Raw genomic sequence first — 18,173 nt, 5'->3', positions numbered from 1 at the left:
AAAATTATAATTATTTATTGCGAGTGATAATTTATATATTGGAATTATATATCAAACAGAAATATTTTTTTAAATATATTTTCCAATGATTGAGAAAAATAAATATTGTTAATCGTGTGACTATATTCATTTTGAATTATATCGAAAACTGTTTATTCGTATTGGTTCGTACAAAGTGTAATACAATGTAAAATTGAAATATAATTTTATATTTTTATGTGAAAACTTTATATCATACTTTTGTGGAGAGTAATAAAAGAAATCTTTCATTAAATATGTTGATTTATGACGTTTTACATAAAGAAAAAGTGTATGAAATCGTTATTAACGATCTCAGAAACATTGGGATAAAATATCGCTTTAAAAAGAATGCGATTAAAACAGATAAATTTGAAAAAAGTAAAAATATTTCAAAGAAAGTCTTCAGAACACCTTTATCATATCAACCGTTAGATGTTGTTAATCTATCATCAGGTGGCATAGTTCATGTGCCTGTATTCGTCAGTCAGGCATCTGCATTTCTTGAGAAACATATAACCCAAGAAGGTTTATTCAGAAAAGCTGGATCTCATATGAGACAAAAAGAATTAATGTCATACTTGGATAAAGGTTCTTTATTGGGAGAAAAAAATCATGCAATCGATGTTGCCAATTGTTTAAAAACATTTTTCAGAGATCTTCCGGAGCCATTAATTCCATATACATACCATGATTTATTTTTACACTGTGCAATGTTGAAAAACCACCGTGTTCAAGCATTGTTATTGGCTTGTGTGTTGTTACCTCCTTATCATTTAAATACTTTAGCATTTGTAATGGAATTTTTTAAAAAAGTATCTCTCTATGAGAAACAGAACAAAATGAGTATTGATAATTTAGCAAAAGTTATTGGCCCTAATATTATGCCTTTAAGAGAAGCTACTATGATGGTAGTTCAAAGTAGACTTCGTTGAATGCTACTGTTGAAATAAACAAAGCTATTTAAACAATAATAGAACCATTGAAATTTGATTTCGGTGCTATTTGCCATATTAATGAATTGAAACATTCATTATTATTTCGGGTGAATCCACCAGCACATCTTTGCAATAATATTGGATCCAAAAGATCTTCGTATATCGGAAATAAATTTGTAGCAACATCTTCGGGAAGTCCTGGTTTATCGACAAACGATTCCAAGACATTAGTTGATACAGCTTGTTGAAATTTACACCAGGAGTTAGCATCTTCAGGGCAGAGAAAATATCGTGAATGTTTTAATGATGACGTTTTATGGTAAAAAGTTTACCAAATCCCATTATACATGTCATCAATATCGTTGGAGTTATATCGTATTGCTAATCCATAATAATTGATCAGATCAGTAATTACTTTATCCTTCAATTGGCTTTTCTCCCCCAAGCTATTATTATTTCTCTTGAAAGCCCTGAGTCGATTACTCATTTTTTCTTGCACATTCTTTGATGCACTCTTTTATTTGCAAACAGGATATCTCCATAAGGCTTTGCATCGTAAATACTTTTATATGTTTTAGTATCGCCATCATCAATATAATTTATATATTTTATTTTATGCAGTGATTCTGATCTTGAAAACATTTCTTTCATCCCATCGAACTCTATTTTACCTGATGAATTTTCATGGTTAATTAAACATATTTTTGAATGCGTCTGCAGTTATTCATCGTATTCATATAATTCATATATTCATATATCTTTCATATAATTCATTTGTGCACAGGATCTATAAAAGCTACACTTCATAATGACACCCACAATTTTGCCAGTATGAAAACCAAACAGGGACAAAATGCCAAATAAGGATTTGAATCCTTTCTTTTTTCAGCTTCCATTCCCCTACATTCTGATTCGAGAAACATCATTTGATGTTGACAAAATTTTATAATTTTCTTCTACTTCTTCTTTTGCAGCCTTGATGAGAACAATATTATTAACAGTTTTTACTGCATTCTTGATTTGTTTCATAAAAATCTATGATATATAACAATCATAAAAACTATGAAATATTGGTCGTGGTAAATCCATGAAGGTACAAAATTTTTCTGTACCACATAGCCGCCCAACACCAATGAGTCTCATGGCTAATTTTCATATGCATTGTTTATAAGGGGGCATAAATCAATCGATACAGGATCACATTTTTCGCAATTCATCACAAGTTTAAAACCTAATTCTCGAACACTACGTTCAGTAAAATTTATATTACCACCACAATTTTTATAACATAGTCACAAATTACAGTAAAAATAGAAAAGAAGTTCAAAATTTTATAATTTGTATTTAAATTAACGTCAATTAGTATCATTCGATATTTTTCTTTTCGAAACATTCATACGCCGTTTGGAACTTTAACCATTCTCAATCTCAAATTTATTGCGAGGTTGATTAATTTTTTTTCTGTCTCGTGTAGCTCTTGTTCTAATATCTCTATTACTTTTTCAACATTAATAATTAACTGTGCAGAATCGTATGTACAATAAGCAAATTGAAAAACAACTGTACAACGACCAAGATCTAGAATTTTATACAAAACCTGGGTCTAGAATTTTATACAAAACCTGGGTCTAGAATTTTATACAGAGTCAATATATTGTAAAGTAGGGAAAAACCAGAAATCTCTAATAAAAGATATTTTACAATAGATTAAAGTCTAATTATAATATAATGTATCATCTATTATGAAATACGCATATAATGTATCATCTATTGTGAATTAGCAAGGTCCTAAGAATCTCAGCGGGGCGTCTGGCAGGAACGTCGCGCTACCTGCTCTCATTGAAGTGACTGTAACTCAGTCAATTTTCAGAATTTTAACTTAAAATATTACCTACATACTTTTAAAAATACATACTTTTAAGTACTAAAAAAAATCCTTTTCAAATTTTCAGTGGTCTTCCTCCTTAACAAAAAAGGAAGTAAAAAACTAAAGAATCATTATGTAAGAATGCATGCTAGTACGAGAGAGCACGAAAAAGAAAGTGAAAAACGATTATCCATATAAATCACTGTCCGTCAATTAGAAGCTGTTATAAGAATTCCTGAAGGTTCGGAAAAAATGCAACTTCAATCTTTCGCTACTGAAATTCATGTTAATGAAGCTCTCAGACTATTTCAAGTTTCTACATTAAATGCTGCTATGTCTGGTTCATTAGCTGGTAAGGTGTGTGTGTGTGTGTGTGTGTAACAAATATCTAGTAATTATTAATTACAAACAAGAAAATTCTTTTTATAACATATGTATCCGTAATATTAATACACCATATTTTACAGGTGCAGAAGGATTTACTTCAGAAGATCATGAGATATTGTCTCGCATTGAAAAACAATTAAAAAATAGATTTCCTATTGGAGATCAAGTCTCAGAACAAAACATTGTTAATGACTGTCTTAAACAAAAATATCCAGAACATGCTATTTACAAAGTTATACACACAATGATTCGACGTGGAGAGCTTCAACATCGGATGCAACGAAAAATGTTGTACAGGTTATATTAAAATATAAGAAAAGCTTTCATTTTATAATTATTTTTGTGCATTTTGTTCAGTTCTCCATACAATTTATTGTTTTATTTTTTATATATAATTCTGTATTTTTAAATTATGTAACAAGAGCAAATCTCTTGCTCATGGTGTCAATTCATTTTTAAATGGATAAAGTGGGTGCTTTTCAACCCTAAAATAAAGATCAGATTGAAAATATATGAAAAAAATATGTTGTGCATAAATTATTTTAAATAATGAAATATTGAAAAATTATTATAGTTAAACTTTATTACTTACCCTTTAAAAAAAAGAAAATTGAATATTCGGCCATCTGTATCTTTGTCTAAAGCATTTAAAGTATTCATATCTTCTTCTATCAAAACGAAATCAAAAATGTTGATATTTGATTTGATTCTGTCTTGTGAAGAACTTTTTGGAATAACTATAATTCCTTGTTGTACCAGATGTCGTAGTAATACTTGTGCTGTTGTTTTTTTATATTTATTAGCTATTTCAAGTACAACAGGATGTCCAAGAAGATTGGGAAATTTTTCTAAATTATAATTATATCTTCTTTGTAAAACGACTTTAGCTCCAGGTGATGCTAATGAGCTGTAAGCTGTTACAATAATATTGTGCTTTTGACAAAATTCTCTTATCGGTTTCTGTTGATGGTATGCATGCAATTCAACCTATTAAAAAATATATTTACATTGACTGTTCTTTTTGATCATAAAATTATATAATAAGTTTATGATATCAATAGCATGTATACCTGCAAGTTGGCGGGTTTTATTTGTGCATTTTTATATACTTCTAATATTTGTGCTTCATTAAAATTACTTAAACCTATAGATTTAACACGTCCTTTCGCTACTTGTTTCTCCATTTCCTAAAAATGTTAAATAATTATAGTATTATTAGGAGCAACCGGCCAGAGAAGCACTTGTATCTATGATATTAATTGCATGTTATACCTTCCATACAGAAACTGGATCCGTGTCTAGGTCAAGTATATAAGTACCATCATCTAAAGCTGCAGGAGCATATGCATTTTTATCTAATACAAAGGCAAATGGCATGTGGATCAGATACATATCTAAATAATCCAAACCAAGACGTTCTAATGATAATTTAAGAAACTTTTCAACATCTGATGGTCGATTACCATGAGGGGGTAACTACAAAAATATAATATACTTTTTTAATATACTTATTAAAAAATATAAAATTCTTATTCTTTTCATATTTGATTTTTCCTATTACCTTTGACGTAACAAAAAGTTCTTCACGTTTACCACCTTTGTCAAACCAATTTTTTAAGCTTTTTCCAATCGCTTCTTCGTTATTATAATTAAATGCAGTATCAATATGTCTGTAACCACACTCCAAAGCAGTCGCAACAGCAGCTTCAATTTCTTCAGGTTTAGCCTTGCAAATGTAATAAAAGAGAAGATATATTTAATTTGTAGATAAATAATTATAATGATATATCATCTATTATTATATTATTTATTAAAAATCTTATTATGTGAAAAGAGTCTATTTTATCACCTGCCATGTCCCTAAACCTACAGTAGGCATATCATGACCAGATGATAATTTTACGGAATGCATATTTAGTCTTCTATAGTTGAAATCTGAAAATAATGTTTAGTCATGTTATATAATTTATAGGAATGTTTGTTGTGTTTTAATTTTCTACAAGATATGCTGTTTTCAATAGATAATTTCTGATGATATTAATATCAAGCAAATACGCAATTAGTTTTCTAAGTACTACTGATATTTCGGTAGAGAAAGACTTTTCCTTATTTTAACATATAGATTGCAAGCAGTATATTCAAAGTATCACGTATATATGTATTTCAATGTCAAGTATCGAATGGAAGTTTGTTTTAAGTATAAAGCTATTGAAATTAACATCTGCCAAAGCATTTATCGTGACAATAAACGCTCTCTTTTGTAAAGCAATTTATTAAAAGAAAATTATTCAATTACCGTATTATGGACTAGTGATGAAATAAATACTTCTAGGAGCAATATGAAACGTTTAAAGAAATTACGCCTTATATATGATTTTTTGTAAGGTAGTACATTGGTACAAAAAATTAGATAGTAAAGGAATTGATAAAATATAGATATTTTCAAATCAAGTATGATTATGTAATTACAGATAAGATTGCATATATCTATTGATTGTTTTAAAATTTTTCAACGACAGATTACAATGAAGAGAGGAAGAGTGGGAGGGTTAGAGGGAGTTAAATATTCTTTTAATACTATCTCTAAATTAAAAAATATATTCTATATCCTTCTTAATAATATTACAAATACGTAATTGAAATCTCTCACGTGACAATATAGATGGCACTATTAGCTGTACGTAATAAGTATATTCGATGAAAGACAACTTCACTCTATTTGAAAAGTTAGAATTGAAAAAATTATTTTTCATTTCTTCAAAGATTAAAAAAATTATAATTATTTATTGCGAGTGATAATTTATATATTGGAATTATATATCAAACAGAAATATTTTTTTAAATATATTTTCCAATGATTGAGAAAAATAAATATTGTTAATCGTGTGACTATATTCATTTTGAATTATATCGAAAACTGTTTATTCGTATTGGTTCGTACAAAGTGTAATACAATGTAAAATTGAAATATAATTTTATATTTTTATGTGAAAACTTTATATCATACTTTTGTGGAGAGTAATAAAAGAAATCTTTCATTAAATATGTTGATTTATGACGTTTTACATAAAGAAAAAGTGTATGAAATCGTTATTAACGATCTCAGAAACATTGGGATAAAATATCGCTTTAAAAAGAATGCGATTAAAACAGATAAATTTGAAAAAAGTAAAAATATTTCAAAGAAAGTCTTCAGAACACCTTTATCATATCAACCGTTAGATGTTGTTAATCTATCATCAGGTGGCATAGTTCATGTGCCTGTATTCGTCAGTCAGGCATCTGCATTTCTTGAGAAACATATAACCCAAGAAGGTTTATTCAGAAAAGCTGGATCTCATATGAGACAAAAAGAATTAATGTCATACTTGGATAAAGGTTCTTTATTGGGAGAAAAAAATCATGCAATCGATGTTGCCAATTGTTTAAAAACATTTTTCAGAGATCTTCCGGAGCCATTAATTCCATATACATACCATGATTTATTTTTACACTGTGCAATGTTGAAAAACCACCGTGTTCAAGCATTGTTATTGGCTTGTGTGTTGTTACCTCCTTATCATTTAAATACTTTAGCATTTGTAATGGAATTTTTTAAAAAAGTATCTCTCTATGAGAAACAGAACAAAATGAGTATTGATAATTTAGCAAAAGTTATTGGCCCTAATATTATGCCTTTAAGAGAAGCTACTATGATGGTAGTTCAAAGTAGACTTCGTTGAATGCTACTGTTGAAATAAACAAAGCTATTTAAACAATAATAGAACCATTGAAATTTGATTTCGGTGCTATTTGCCATATTAATGAATTGAAACATTCATTATTATTTCGGGTGAATCCACCAGCACATCTTTGCAATAATATTGGATCCAAAAGATCTTCGTATATCGGAAATAAATTTGTAGCAACATCTTCGGGAAGTCCTGGTTTATCGACAAACGATTCCAAGACATTAGTTGATACAGCTTGTTGAAATTTACACCAGGAGTTAGCATCTTCAGGGCAGAGAAAATATCGTGAATGTTTTAATGATGACGTTTTATGGTAAAAAGTTTACCAAATCCCATTATACATGTCATCAATATCGTTGGAGTTATATCGTATTGCTAATCCATAATAATTGATCAGATCAGTAATTACTTTATCCTTCAATTGGCTTTTCTCCCCCAAGCTATTATTATTTCTCTTGAAAGCCCTGAGTCGATTACTCATTTTTTCTTGCACATTCTTTGATGCACTCTTTTATTTGCAAACAGGATATCTCCATAAGGCTTTGCATCGTAAATACTTTTATATGTTTTAGTATCGCCATCATCAATATAATTTATATATTTTATTTTATGCAGTGATTCTGATCTTGAAAACATTTCTTTCATCCCATCGAACTCTATTTTACCTGATGAATTTTCATGGTTAATTAAACATATTTTTGAATGCGTCTGCAGTTATTCATCGTATTCATATAATTCATATATTCATATATCTTTCATATAATTCATTTGTGCACAGGATCTATAAAAGCTACACTTCATAATGACACCCACAATTTTGCCAGTATGAAAACCAAACAGGGACAAAATGCCAAATAAGGATTTGAATCCTTTCTTTTTTCAGCTTCCATTCCCCTACATTCTGATTCGAGAAACATCATTTGATGTTGACAAAATTTTATAATTTTCTTCTACTTCTTCTTTTGCAGCCTTGATGAGAACAATATTATTAACAGTTTTTACTGCATTCTTGATTTGTTTCATAAAAATCTATGATATATAACAATCATAAAAACTATGAAATATTGGTCGTGGTAAATCCATGAAGGTACAAAATTTTTCTGTACCACATAGCCGCCCAACACCAATGAGTCTCATGGCTAATTTTCATATGCATTGTTTATAAGGGGGCATAAATCAATCGATACAGGATCACATTTTTCGCAATTCATCACAAGTTTAAAACCTAATTCTCGAACACTACGTTCAGTAAAATTTATATTACCACCACAATTTTTATAACATAGTCACAAATTACAGTAAAAATAGAAAAGAAGTTCAAAATTTTATAATTTGTATTTAAATTAACGTCAATTAGTATCATTCGATATTTTTCTTTTCGAAACATTCATACGCCGTTTGGAACTTTAACCATTCTCAATCTCAAATTTATTGCGAGGTTGATTAATTTTTTTTCTGTCTCGTGTAGCTCTTGTTCTAATATCTCTATTACTTTTTCAACATTAATAATTAACTGTGCAGAATCGTATGTACAATAAGCAAATTGAAAAACAACTGTACAACGACCAAGATCTAGAATTTTATACAAAACCTGGGTCTAGAATTTTATACAAAACCTGGGTCTAGAATTTTATACAGAGTCAATATATTGTAAAGTAGGGAAAAACCAGAAATCTCTAATAAAAGATATTTTACAATAGATTAAAGTCTAATTATAATATAATGTATCATCTATTATGAAATACGCATATAATGTATCATCTATTGTGAATTAGCAAGGTCCTAAGAATCTCAGCGGGGCGTCTGGCAGGAACGTCGCGCTACCTGCTCTCATTGAAGTGACTGTAACTCAGTCAATTTTCAGAATTTTAACTTAAAATATTACCTACATACTTTTAAAAATACATACTTTTAAGTACTAAAAAAAATCCTTTTCAAATTTTCAGTGGTCTTCCTCCTTAACAAAAAAGGAAGTAAAAAACTAAAGAATCATTATGTAAGAATGCATGCTAGTACGAGAGAGCACGAAAAAGAAAGTGAAAAACGATTATCCATATAAATCACTGTCCGTCAATTAGAAGCTGTTATAAGAATTCCTGAAGGTTCGGAAAAAATGCAACTTCAATCTTTCGCTACTGAAATTCATGTTAATGAAGCTCTCAGACTATTTCAAGTTTCTACATTAAATGCTGCTATGTCTGGTTCATTAGCTGGTAAGGTGTGTGTGTGTGTGTGTGTGTAACAAATATCTAGTAATTATTAATTACAAACAAGAAAATTCTTTTTATAACATATGTATCCGTAATATTAATACACCATATTTTACAGGTGCAGAAGGATTTACTTCAGAAGATCATGAGATATTGTCTCGCATTGAAAAACAATTAAAAAATAGATTTCCTATTGGAGATCAAGTCTCAGAACAAAACATTGTTAATGACTGTCTTAAACAAAAATATCCAGAACATGCTATTTACAAAGTTATACACACAATGATTCGACGTGGAGAGCTTCAACATCGGATGCAACGAAAAATGTTGTACAGGTTATATTAAAATATAAGAAAAGCTTTCATTTTATAATTATTTTTGTGCATTTTGTTCAGTTCTCCATACAATTTATTGTTTTATTTTTTATATATAATTCTGTATTTTTAAATTATGTAACAAGAGCAAATCTCTTGCTCATGGTGTCAATTCATTTTTAAATGGATAAAGTGGGTGCTTTTCAACCCTAAAATAAAGATCAGATTGAAAATATATGAAAAAAATATGTTGTGCATAAATTATTTTAAATAATGAAATATTGAAAAATTATTATAGTTAAACTTTATTACTTACCCTTTAAAAAAAAGAAAATTGAATATTCGGCCATCTGTATCTTTGTCTAAAGCATTTAAAGTATTCATATCTTCTTCTATCAAAACGAAATCAAAAATGTTGATATTTGATTTGATTCTGTCTTGTGAAGAACTTTTTGGAATAACTATAATTCCTTGTTGTACCAGATGTCGTAGTAATACTTGTGCTGTTGTTTTTTTATATTTATTAGCTATTTCAAGTACAACAGGATGTCCAAGAAGATTGGGAAATTTTTCTAAATTATAATTATATCTTCTTTGTAAAACGACTTTAGCTCCAGGTGATGCTAATGAGCTGTAAGCTGTTACAATAATATTGTGCTTTTGACAAAATTCTCTTATCGGTTTCTGTTGATGGTATGCATGCAATTCAACCTATTAAAAAATATATTTACATTGACTGTTCTTTTTGATCATAAAATTATATAATAAGTTTATGATATCAATAGCATGTATACCTGCAAGTTGGCGGGTTTTATTTGTGCATTTTTATATACTTCTAATATTTGTGCTTCATTAAAATTACTTAAACCTATAGATTTAACACGTCCTTTCGCTACTTGTTTCTCCATTTCCTAAAAATGTTAAATAATTATAGTATTATTAGGAGCAACCGGCCAGAGAAGCACTTGTATCTATGATATTAATTGCATGTTATACCTTCCATACAGAAACTGGATCCGTGTCTAGGTCAAGTATATAAGTACCATCATCTAAAGCTGCAGGAGCATATGCATTTTTATCTAATACAAAGGCAAATGGCATGTGGATCAGATACATATCTAAATAATCCAAACCAAGACGTTCTAATGATAATTTAAGAAACTTTTCAACATCTGATGGTCGATTACCATGAGGGGGTAACTACAAAAATATAATATACTTTTTTAATATACTTATTAAAAAATATAAAATTCTTATTCTTTTCATATTTGATTTTTCCTATTACCTTTGACGTAACAAAAAGTTCTTCACGTTTACCACCTTTGTCAAACCAATTTTTTAAGCTTTTTCCAATCGCTTCTTCGTTATTATAATTAAATGCAGTATCAATATGTCTGTAACCACACTCCAAAGCAGTCGCAACAGCAGCTTCAATTTCTTCAGGTTTAGCCTTGCAAATGTAATAAAAGAGAAGATATATTTAATTTGTAGATAAATAATTATAATGATATATCATCTATTATTATATTATTTATTAAAAATCTTATTATGTGAAAAGAGTCTATTTTATCACCTGCCATGTCCCTAAACCTACAGTAGGCATATCATGACCAGATGATAATTTTACGGAATGCATATTTAGTCTTCTATAGTTGAAATCTGAAAATAATGTTTAGTCATGTTATATAATTTATAGGAATGTTTGTTGTGTTTTAATTTTCTACAAGATATGCTGTTTTCAATAGATAATTTCTGATGATATTAATATCAAGCAAATACGCAATTAGTTTTCTAAGTACTACTGATATTTCGGTAGAGAAAGACTTTTCCTTATTTTAACATATAGATTGCAAGCAGTATATTCAAAGTATCACGTATATATGTATTTCAATGTCAAGTATCGAATGGAAGTTTGTTTTAAGTATAAAGCTATTGAAATTAACATCTGCCAAAGCATTTATCGTGACAATAAACGCTCTCTTTTGTAAAGCAATTTATTAAAAGAAAATTATTCAATTACCGTATTATGGACTAGTGATGAAATAAATACTTCTAGGAGCAATATGAAACGTTTAAAGAAATTACGCCTTATATATGATTTTTTGTAAGGTAGTACATTGGTACAAAAAATTAGATAGTAAAGGAATTGATAAAATATAGATATTTTCAAATCAAGTATGATTATGTAATTACAGATAAGATTGCATATATCTATTGATTGTTTTAAAATTTTTCAACGACAGATTACAATGAAGAGAGGAAGAGTGGGAGGGTTAGAGGGAGTTAAATATTCTTTTAATACTATCTCTAAATTAAAAAATATATTCTATATCCTTCTTAATAATATTACAAATACGTAATTGAAATCTCTCACGTGACAATATAGATGGCACTATTAGCTGTACGTAATAAGTATATTCGATGAAAGACAACTTCACTCTATTTGAAAAGTTAGAATTGAAAAAATTATTTTTCATTTCTTCAAAGATTAAAAAAATTATAATTATTTATTGCGAGTGATAATTTATATATTGGAATTATATATCAAACAGAAATATTTTTTTAAATATATTTTCCAATGATTGAGAAAAATAAATATTGTTAATCGTGTGACTATATTCATTTTGAATTATATCGAAAACTGTTTATTCGTATTGGTTCGTACAAAGTGTAATACAATGTAAAATTGAAATATAATTTTATATTTTTATGTGAAAACTTTATATCATACTTTTGTGGAGAGTAATAAAAGAAATCTTTCATTAAATATGTTGATTTATGACGTTTTACATAAAGAAAAAGTGTATGAAATCGTTATTAACGATCTCAGAAACATTGGGATAAAATATCGCTTTAAAAAGAATGCGATTAAAACAGATAAATTTGAAAAAAGTAAAAATATTTCAAAGAAAGTCTTCAGAACACCTTTATCATATCAACCGTTAGATGTTGTTAATCTATCATCAGGTGGCATAGTTCATGTGCCTGTATTCGTCAGTCAGGCATCTGCATTTCTTGAGAAACATATAACCCAAGAAGGTTTATTCAGAAAAGCTGGATCTCATATGAGACAAAAAGAATTAATGTCATACTTGGATAAAGGTTCTTTATTGGGAGAAAAAAATCATGCAATCGATGTTGCCAATTGTTTAAAAACATTTTTCAGAGATCTTCCGGAGCCATTAATTCCATATACATACCATGATTTATTTTTACACTGTGCAATGTTGAAAAACCACCGTGTTCAAGCATTGTTATTGGCTTGTGTGTTGTTACCTCCTTATCATTTAAATACTTTAGCATTTGTAATGGAATTTTTTAAAAAAGTATCTCTCTATGAGAAACAGAACAAAATGAGTATTGATAATTTAGCAAAAGTTATTGGCCCTAATATTATGCCTTTAAGAGAAGCTACTATGATGGCAGTTCAAAGTAGACTTGAATTGCATTTAATTATTGTCAAGGTAATATTATATTTTTTAAAGTTCCAGGTTGAAATTATACAAAAAAATAAATAAATGCTATAAAATATTTCTTATCTTTTTTCTAGATTTTGATAGAAAATGCTGAAAATATTGGGGTTTTACCAGACCATATAACACATCTTATTTTATCTGAAGTAATTGGTAGCATTGATAATGAATTGGATCTATCTGATTCGCAATTACATGGGAAATTGAAGAAAAAGAAATATCGCAGTGGAAGTCTTACGCGTAAGCCACATCTAAGTGCCTCTAACCTGAATCTAAGTATGTCTATATGAACCTAACATATCTATTCTACATAGAAGAATAATTTTTTATTTATCTTTCATCAATTAACAATACTAACCCGCATCCATTTCAATAAAAAGCTTTACTAAATTAATCTTGTAAATATATATGAAAATATAACAATATCTTAATTTGAATCTTTGCTAAGATAACAGCGAATTAAAGTATATATTGTTGAAATAAATGTTGTTTATATAATTTGTATTATGTAATGTAATTTCATATTACATTTTTTATAGGAATGCTCCATGGTTTAAAGAAGATAGTTGGAAAAAGTAATTCACCTATAAATGCAGAAATAAACGAGAATCAAGATTCTATTACTAACTCAAATATGACCTGCACATCATCTATTAAATCTACGAAAAAGCGGAAAGTCATCGAATGGCTAGACCCACAAAGTACTAAAAAAAAGTATGTATAAAAAGAATATTCAGACAGTTTTTACTTATAAATAAGTGTAATATATTCTATGATCTCACGTTTTAGGAGGATTAGTGATAAAATAGAAAAATCTAAGAAAACTGGTTTGAATATAGATCGTTTTGTATCAAAAAGTAAACAAGTAAGTATAAATTGATAAATAATACATAATAATATTTTCATTATGCTATAATTTAATCATTTCATTTACCTTGTATCTTTCGCATATTTAGGTTTACATACTCTCATTGATGTTTCAGAAGGTAGACTCTAGTTCAAGTATACGTACATTTAATCCTTATACTGATAGACGATGGAGTTTGGCACATAATTCTCCTGTATCATTTGAAAAGCGCAGAACAAATAGTGATGGTTCATTGCATCTAAAAAAGTCAATATTAAAGGAAACAGAAACTTCGAATTCTAACAATCATAGCAATTATAGTGATGTATTTGTTGATGCTGATATCAATTTATCAGATTATAATAATGAACAAGTATTGTTAAAAAAGGAAACCAATAATACTGATATCAATCAATGGCATATTAAATTTAATAATAGTTCAGAGAAATTGAAACATACGAACAAACATTCAGAGCCACCTATAGGAACAGCAGTAACAAAAGATGAATATGAAGAATATGTAAGGATACCAAAAAGTGAATATGAAGAAATAAAAAATAGAGTTTCTGCTATAGAATCTCGTATATCGCAAGAATTTGGATATATTGATGATGCAAGAAATGAAAGTTTGATAGAAAATTCTGTAAATAAAGTACAAACAGAGTATGAAAAAACGTTAGAAGAAGCAGGTATAAAAAATATTGTGACAGCCGATCATTTAGCAAAAAAACTTGGAAAAGAGCTAAAAATCAGAAGATCGAGTGAACGTAAAGTGATAAGATCCCCAAGTGCTCGAAAAATAGGAAGCTTACGAAGACGATCACAAGAAAAAATTAAAAGGTAATTATAATATACATAAAGTGTGTGTGTGTGTGTGTGTGTGTGTGTGTGTGTGTGTGTGTGTGTGATCAGCAAAGAATATCAAATTTTTAATAGGAAACATTAACCATAAATTTTTTATTTATAGTAAATGTGTTAGTCGTACCGATTCATGGCATGCGTCTCAAGAGTGGCAACGTAAATGTAGAAATCAATCCAACGAGCAAGAGATAGTTTGTCTTGCAAATGAAGAACCAGATACAGCTGTTGAGCTAACAAAACAAGTATCAAGTTTGAGAAATGATTCATTGTGCAGTTCAAAGACAAATACAAGATTGGAATTATTACAAAAACAGTTAAATGACTTAATCTCTCATACAACAGAACATACAAGAGATTCGCTAACTGATGATGAATCAATTATAAATGACATCAATATGCATACACCAAAACAAAATCCATTAAAGTTCTCCGTTCGTAGAGCATCATCTTTTCATGGCAATGAATTTATAAACAATTCATTTTACTTTAATCGAAAAGTCAAAGAATTGAAAAAAACCAATAGCCAACAAAATGTCTTTTTAAATAATGATTATCAAAATAGACAAAACGACGTGTCTCAAAATTGGAAAGAAACATCGATTTCTTGGAAAGATGCGGGTGATTATTTCAAATCTACTGTTCAAATACGTACGCCAGTTCCTCAAACGGGTCGAGCATCTGTTGCTAAACTTAGAACTCAAAATGCTGGTATGGTGTTAGCTAAAGCAAAACTATTTGATGAAAATACAATAAAGGTGTCTACATGTACGTTTGACAATGGTCAAAATCAAAAAGGTTATGTAGTAAATACAAATAAAAAAGAATTTGCAAAAGAATCTAAAAGTGAAAAAATAAATATTATGAACATAGAAAAGTCATGTTGCGATTTAGAAACTAAACGTAATATTTCAGTACATAAAAGACTTGAAAGACATTCAAGGAATAAAAATTTGACTCAATTCCAGTCACCAAAAATGTCTTTAAGAAATAAGAATAATTCAATGGATATATCATTAGAAATAAATGAAGAAGACTTTGAAAAACATTATAACAGACGACACTGTGAAAAATATAATCAAAATTTATTAGAGAAAAGTAATAAGTCGCCAATGCAGAAATCGTACTATTTAAATGAACAGAACAATAAAGAATATAAAAAGTGTAGTCCCCAAAAAGAAAATATAGTGGTAAAAACTTCTTCTATATTGAAAAACACATCTACAAATAAAGTAGATGAGGAATCAAATGTGAATATTTATAAGTCTGAAAATGGATTATGTAAAACTCCACATATCAAAAGACCATTAGCTATTAAAACACCTAAAAGTTCTAAATCTCTTGTGAGACGTCCACCGTTAGACACACGTAGAACACCTTTGAAAGCTATTGCACATTTAGAAGTATCAAAATATCAAAGTCCTAAGCGTATTTCGAAACCTAAAAATTTAATGAATGAACATTAAGTATTAAGTCTTCAATAGAAAACTATAATAATGAATGCTTCCAATATGTGGCCATATATATGTGTAAGATTACATCCAGAAAGCTTTGTATTTAGAATTATTTTAAAATCTTGGATTTTGAAAATTTCTAAAAGCTAGTCATTTACAATTTCTATATTGTGAAGGTATTATTACCATGACTAAGTTCAAAATAGATGTATCACACAGCCTATTATATATATAAAAATTTATTTTTTGTAACTGTACGCATAAATATAAACTATAGATATAAGTCTAAATAATTTGTTCTTTTAGGAAATATTTAGTCTTCTTTTATTTATTAACGTAATTTTGTATAATACTGTACTTTTATACTGCATTTACTATTTTGTATATCAATTTTCTGAAAAGTATAAATAAATTGATATAATATAAAGAGAGAAATTGTGTAAATGATGTAAACTTTATATAAATTGTACTTTCATAAAAACATTTATGAAAATAATCCACGTGGTATAATAACGTACGAAAACGTAATTGCCAAATGACCAATCACATTGCGTTGTTTGTCTTTTATATTTATGACTATTTATTACCTTCCACTCGTAGCGTATGCTACAGGATAATCGATGCTGTATAACTACAACAACAGGTATGAACAGGATACGAAGTAAAAGTGCAATAGGAAAACACTGTCCTCACTGTACCTACAGCTATTGTATCGGTACATAAACTTGTGTAGCTTATACCTCTCTCGTAACTTAACAAACGAATTAGTGTGTGACAGAAATTTTTGTATGTGCCCATGCACAGTATACATTGTTTAAATTATTATTAAATTATCAAAAGTAGACATTTTTTAAGGTTAGCCTTATAGGAAGAGGATTGCGAAATTTATTCATTGGAATACGAAAAAAAACAAATTTGATAACTATTAAAGTCAATAAAAAGTTTTTTTTTGTTGATATTAGATGAATAGCATTTGATAACGATTGCAAGTTCAAAATTTAATTATATTGGAATATTAAGTTAAAATTATTTTATATTTAACGCTTATTATGAGCTATATAGTGTTTAAGCAAATGTACAGACATCATTATTATAAATTGTTGTTATATAAGTATTAATAACTTGTTGTTAAATAAGTATTAATAATAGAATTCACTATAGTGTTATACATATCTTAAATGAATGCTGAATAATTGAAGGAATTGTTTATTCTAATCTGCGAATATGAAATAAGAGAGCTGTAACGTTTATCGTTTGAGATTCAAAGTTAGACTGATTATTTATCATCTATCAAAGTCGCTGTAACCTTTTTCCTTCTTCGTTATTGTTTACATCATTAACCGATAACGACAACGAGAATTAAAATTCGTATATTAATGAAAAGTATTAATTATTCAAGCTTGTATGGAAAAAAAGAAATGACAAGTTTACTTTTCGAAATATAACTAGTTTATTTTGTTTATAACATATGTCTCCAATGACTTAAACTTGAAAATTTAAAGATTTTTCTAGATTATGAATAGTGTAGAACTCGTGTTTTGATTTTTATAAAAATAATATACGAATCTAAATGGTTGCCATTATTCTAAATGCTTCTATTAAAATTCTTAAATTTCTGGTATATAAAATATATAAGGAACTACGTATTTTTCTAGAATTTAACAATATCAACATATGGAATGGATCAAGAAAATCTTAGCATTGATTTACGTGAACAGTAGGCATTATTTTATCTAGGCATATATTCGTATACTTCATGAAACAAACGTATATTAAAGAACAAATGTAATCAGTAGTAGGAGTATGAGCTTCTTTTTATCGCAAAGTTCAAGGGGCGCCACTATACGAAACGTTCTTTTTTTTTTTTTCATGAATAATGTAGGAAGCAGCGTGTTTATATCAATAGTGATTGAAAACGTAATTCTTGACCGATTTTGATGAACTAGGTCTCATTTTAAATACGAAGATTTAAACAAGATCATAACTTTTTCGAATTTTTGAAAAAATTTTATCTTTATACATAAACTATTCTTGAAGAAACATGATTTTTGAGACGATTGTTAAATTCAAAGAAAC

General features: G+C 28.3%; 5 protein-coding genes across 17 annotated transcripts; 3 read left to right on the top strand and 2 right to left on the bottom strand.

The window, feature by feature from the left end:
- The first annotated feature begins 30 nt into the window (after positions 1 to 30).
- LOC124424156 (DNA replication licensing factor Mcm5-like) lies at positions 31 to 3,778 on the top strand. Of its 4 annotated transcripts, none has more exons than XM_046962805.1 (3): positions 31 to 164; positions 2,909 to 3,175; positions 3,291 to 3,778. In XM_046962805.1, exons 2-3 carry the CDS (start codon positions 3,076 to 3,078, stop codon positions 3,515 to 3,517), a joined length of 327 nt encoding a protein of 108 aa, XP_046818761.1. In that variant the 5' UTR covers positions 31 to 164; positions 2,909 to 3,075; the 3' UTR covers positions 3,518 to 3,778. The 4 variants fall into 4 exon arrangements, with proteins under 4 accessions (XP_046818761.1, XP_046818757.1, XP_046818758.1 ...); XM_046962801.1 differs by lacking the exon at positions 31 to 164 and adding an exon at positions 171 to 1,275; XM_046962802.1 differs by lacking the exon at positions 31 to 164 and adding an exon at positions 171 to 1,275 and having other exon boundaries at positions 2,909 to 3,180.
- LOC124424151 (aldo-keto reductase family 1 member A1-like) lies at positions 600 to 5,978 on the bottom strand. 3 transcript variants are annotated; one of them, XM_046962788.1, is made up of 7 exons: positions 5,861 to 5,978; positions 5,060 to 5,145; positions 4,772 to 4,936; positions 4,483 to 4,686; positions 4,281 to 4,397; positions 3,803 to 4,197; positions 600 to 1,627 (listed from the first exon to the last, which is right to left on the bottom strand). In XM_046962788.1, exons 1-7 carry the CDS (start codon positions 5,961 to 5,963, stop codon positions 1,624 to 1,626), a joined length of 1,074 nt encoding a protein of 357 aa, XP_046818744.1. In that variant the 5' UTR covers positions 5,964 to 5,978; the 3' UTR covers positions 600 to 1,623. The 3 variants fall into 3 exon arrangements, with proteins under 3 accessions (XP_046818744.1, XP_046818743.1, XP_046818745.1); XM_046962787.1 differs by lacking the exon at positions 600 to 1,627 and adding an exon at positions 3,532 to 3,695; XM_046962789.1 differs by lacking the exons at positions 600 to 1,627; positions 5,861 to 5,978 and adding exons at positions 3,532 to 3,695; positions 5,507 to 5,813.
- Positions 5,979 to 6,009: 31 nt separating this feature from the next.
- On the top strand, positions 6,010 to 9,757 carry LOC124424155 (DNA replication licensing factor Mcm5-like). 4 transcript variants are annotated; one of them, XM_046962800.1, is made up of 3 exons: positions 6,010 to 6,143; positions 8,888 to 9,154; positions 9,270 to 9,757. In XM_046962800.1, the coding sequence occupies exons 2-3, from the start codon at positions 9,055 to 9,057 to the stop codon at positions 9,494 to 9,496; spliced, it is 327 nt and encodes a 108-aa protein (XP_046818756.1). In that variant the 5' UTR covers positions 6,010 to 6,143; positions 8,888 to 9,054; the 3' UTR covers positions 9,497 to 9,757. The 4 variants fall into 4 exon arrangements, with proteins under 4 accessions (XP_046818756.1, XP_046818753.1, XP_046818754.1 ...); XM_046962797.1 differs by lacking the exon at positions 6,010 to 6,143 and adding an exon at positions 6,150 to 7,254; XM_046962798.1 differs by lacking the exon at positions 6,010 to 6,143 and adding an exon at positions 6,150 to 7,254 and having other exon boundaries at positions 8,888 to 9,159.
- Positions 6,579 to 11,957, bottom strand: LOC124424148 (aldo-keto reductase family 1 member A1-like). Of its 3 annotated transcripts, none has more exons than XM_046962781.1 (7): positions 11,840 to 11,957; positions 11,039 to 11,124; positions 10,751 to 10,915; positions 10,462 to 10,665; positions 10,260 to 10,376; positions 9,782 to 10,176; positions 6,579 to 7,606 (listed from the first exon to the last, which is right to left on the bottom strand). In XM_046962781.1, exons 1-7 carry the CDS (start codon positions 11,940 to 11,942, stop codon positions 7,603 to 7,605), a joined length of 1,074 nt encoding a protein of 357 aa, XP_046818737.1. In that variant the 5' UTR covers positions 11,943 to 11,957; the 3' UTR covers positions 6,579 to 7,602. The 3 variants fall into 3 exon arrangements, with proteins under 3 accessions (XP_046818737.1, XP_046818736.1, XP_046818738.1); XM_046962780.1 differs by lacking the exon at positions 6,579 to 7,606 and adding an exon at positions 9,511 to 9,674; XM_046962782.1 differs by lacking the exons at positions 6,579 to 7,606; positions 11,840 to 11,957 and adding exons at positions 9,511 to 9,674; positions 11,486 to 11,792.
- Positions 11,958 to 12,036: 79 nt separating this feature from the next.
- LOC124424139 lies at positions 12,037 to 16,159 on the top strand. Of its 3 annotated transcripts, none has more exons than XM_046962766.1 (6): positions 12,037 to 12,929; positions 13,016 to 13,178; positions 13,478 to 13,652; positions 13,728 to 13,803; positions 13,895 to 14,625; positions 14,753 to 16,159. In XM_046962766.1, the coding sequence occupies exons 1-6, from the start codon at positions 12,234 to 12,236 to the stop codon at positions 16,107 to 16,109; spliced, it is 3,198 nt and encodes a 1,065-aa protein (XP_046818722.1). In that variant the 5' UTR covers positions 12,037 to 12,233; the 3' UTR covers positions 16,110 to 16,159. The 3 variants fall into 3 exon arrangements, with proteins under 3 accessions (XP_046818722.1, XP_046818720.1, XP_046818721.1); XM_046962764.1 differs by having other exon boundaries at positions 12,039 to 12,929; positions 13,016 to 13,214; XM_046962765.1 differs by having other exon boundaries at positions 12,042 to 12,929; positions 13,016 to 13,214; positions 13,922 to 14,625.
- Positions 16,160 to 18,173: the final 2,014 nt, after the last annotated feature.

The sequence above is a fragment of the Vespa crabro genome, chromosome 5, assembly GCF_910589235.1.
Source record: "Vespa crabro chromosome 5, iyVesCrab1.2, whole genome shotgun sequence".
In the NCBI taxonomy this organism is placed as follows: Eukaryota; Metazoa; Arthropoda; class Insecta; order Hymenoptera; family Vespidae; genus Vespa; species Vespa crabro.
This window is presented reverse-complemented; position numbering and strand designations above follow the sequence as displayed.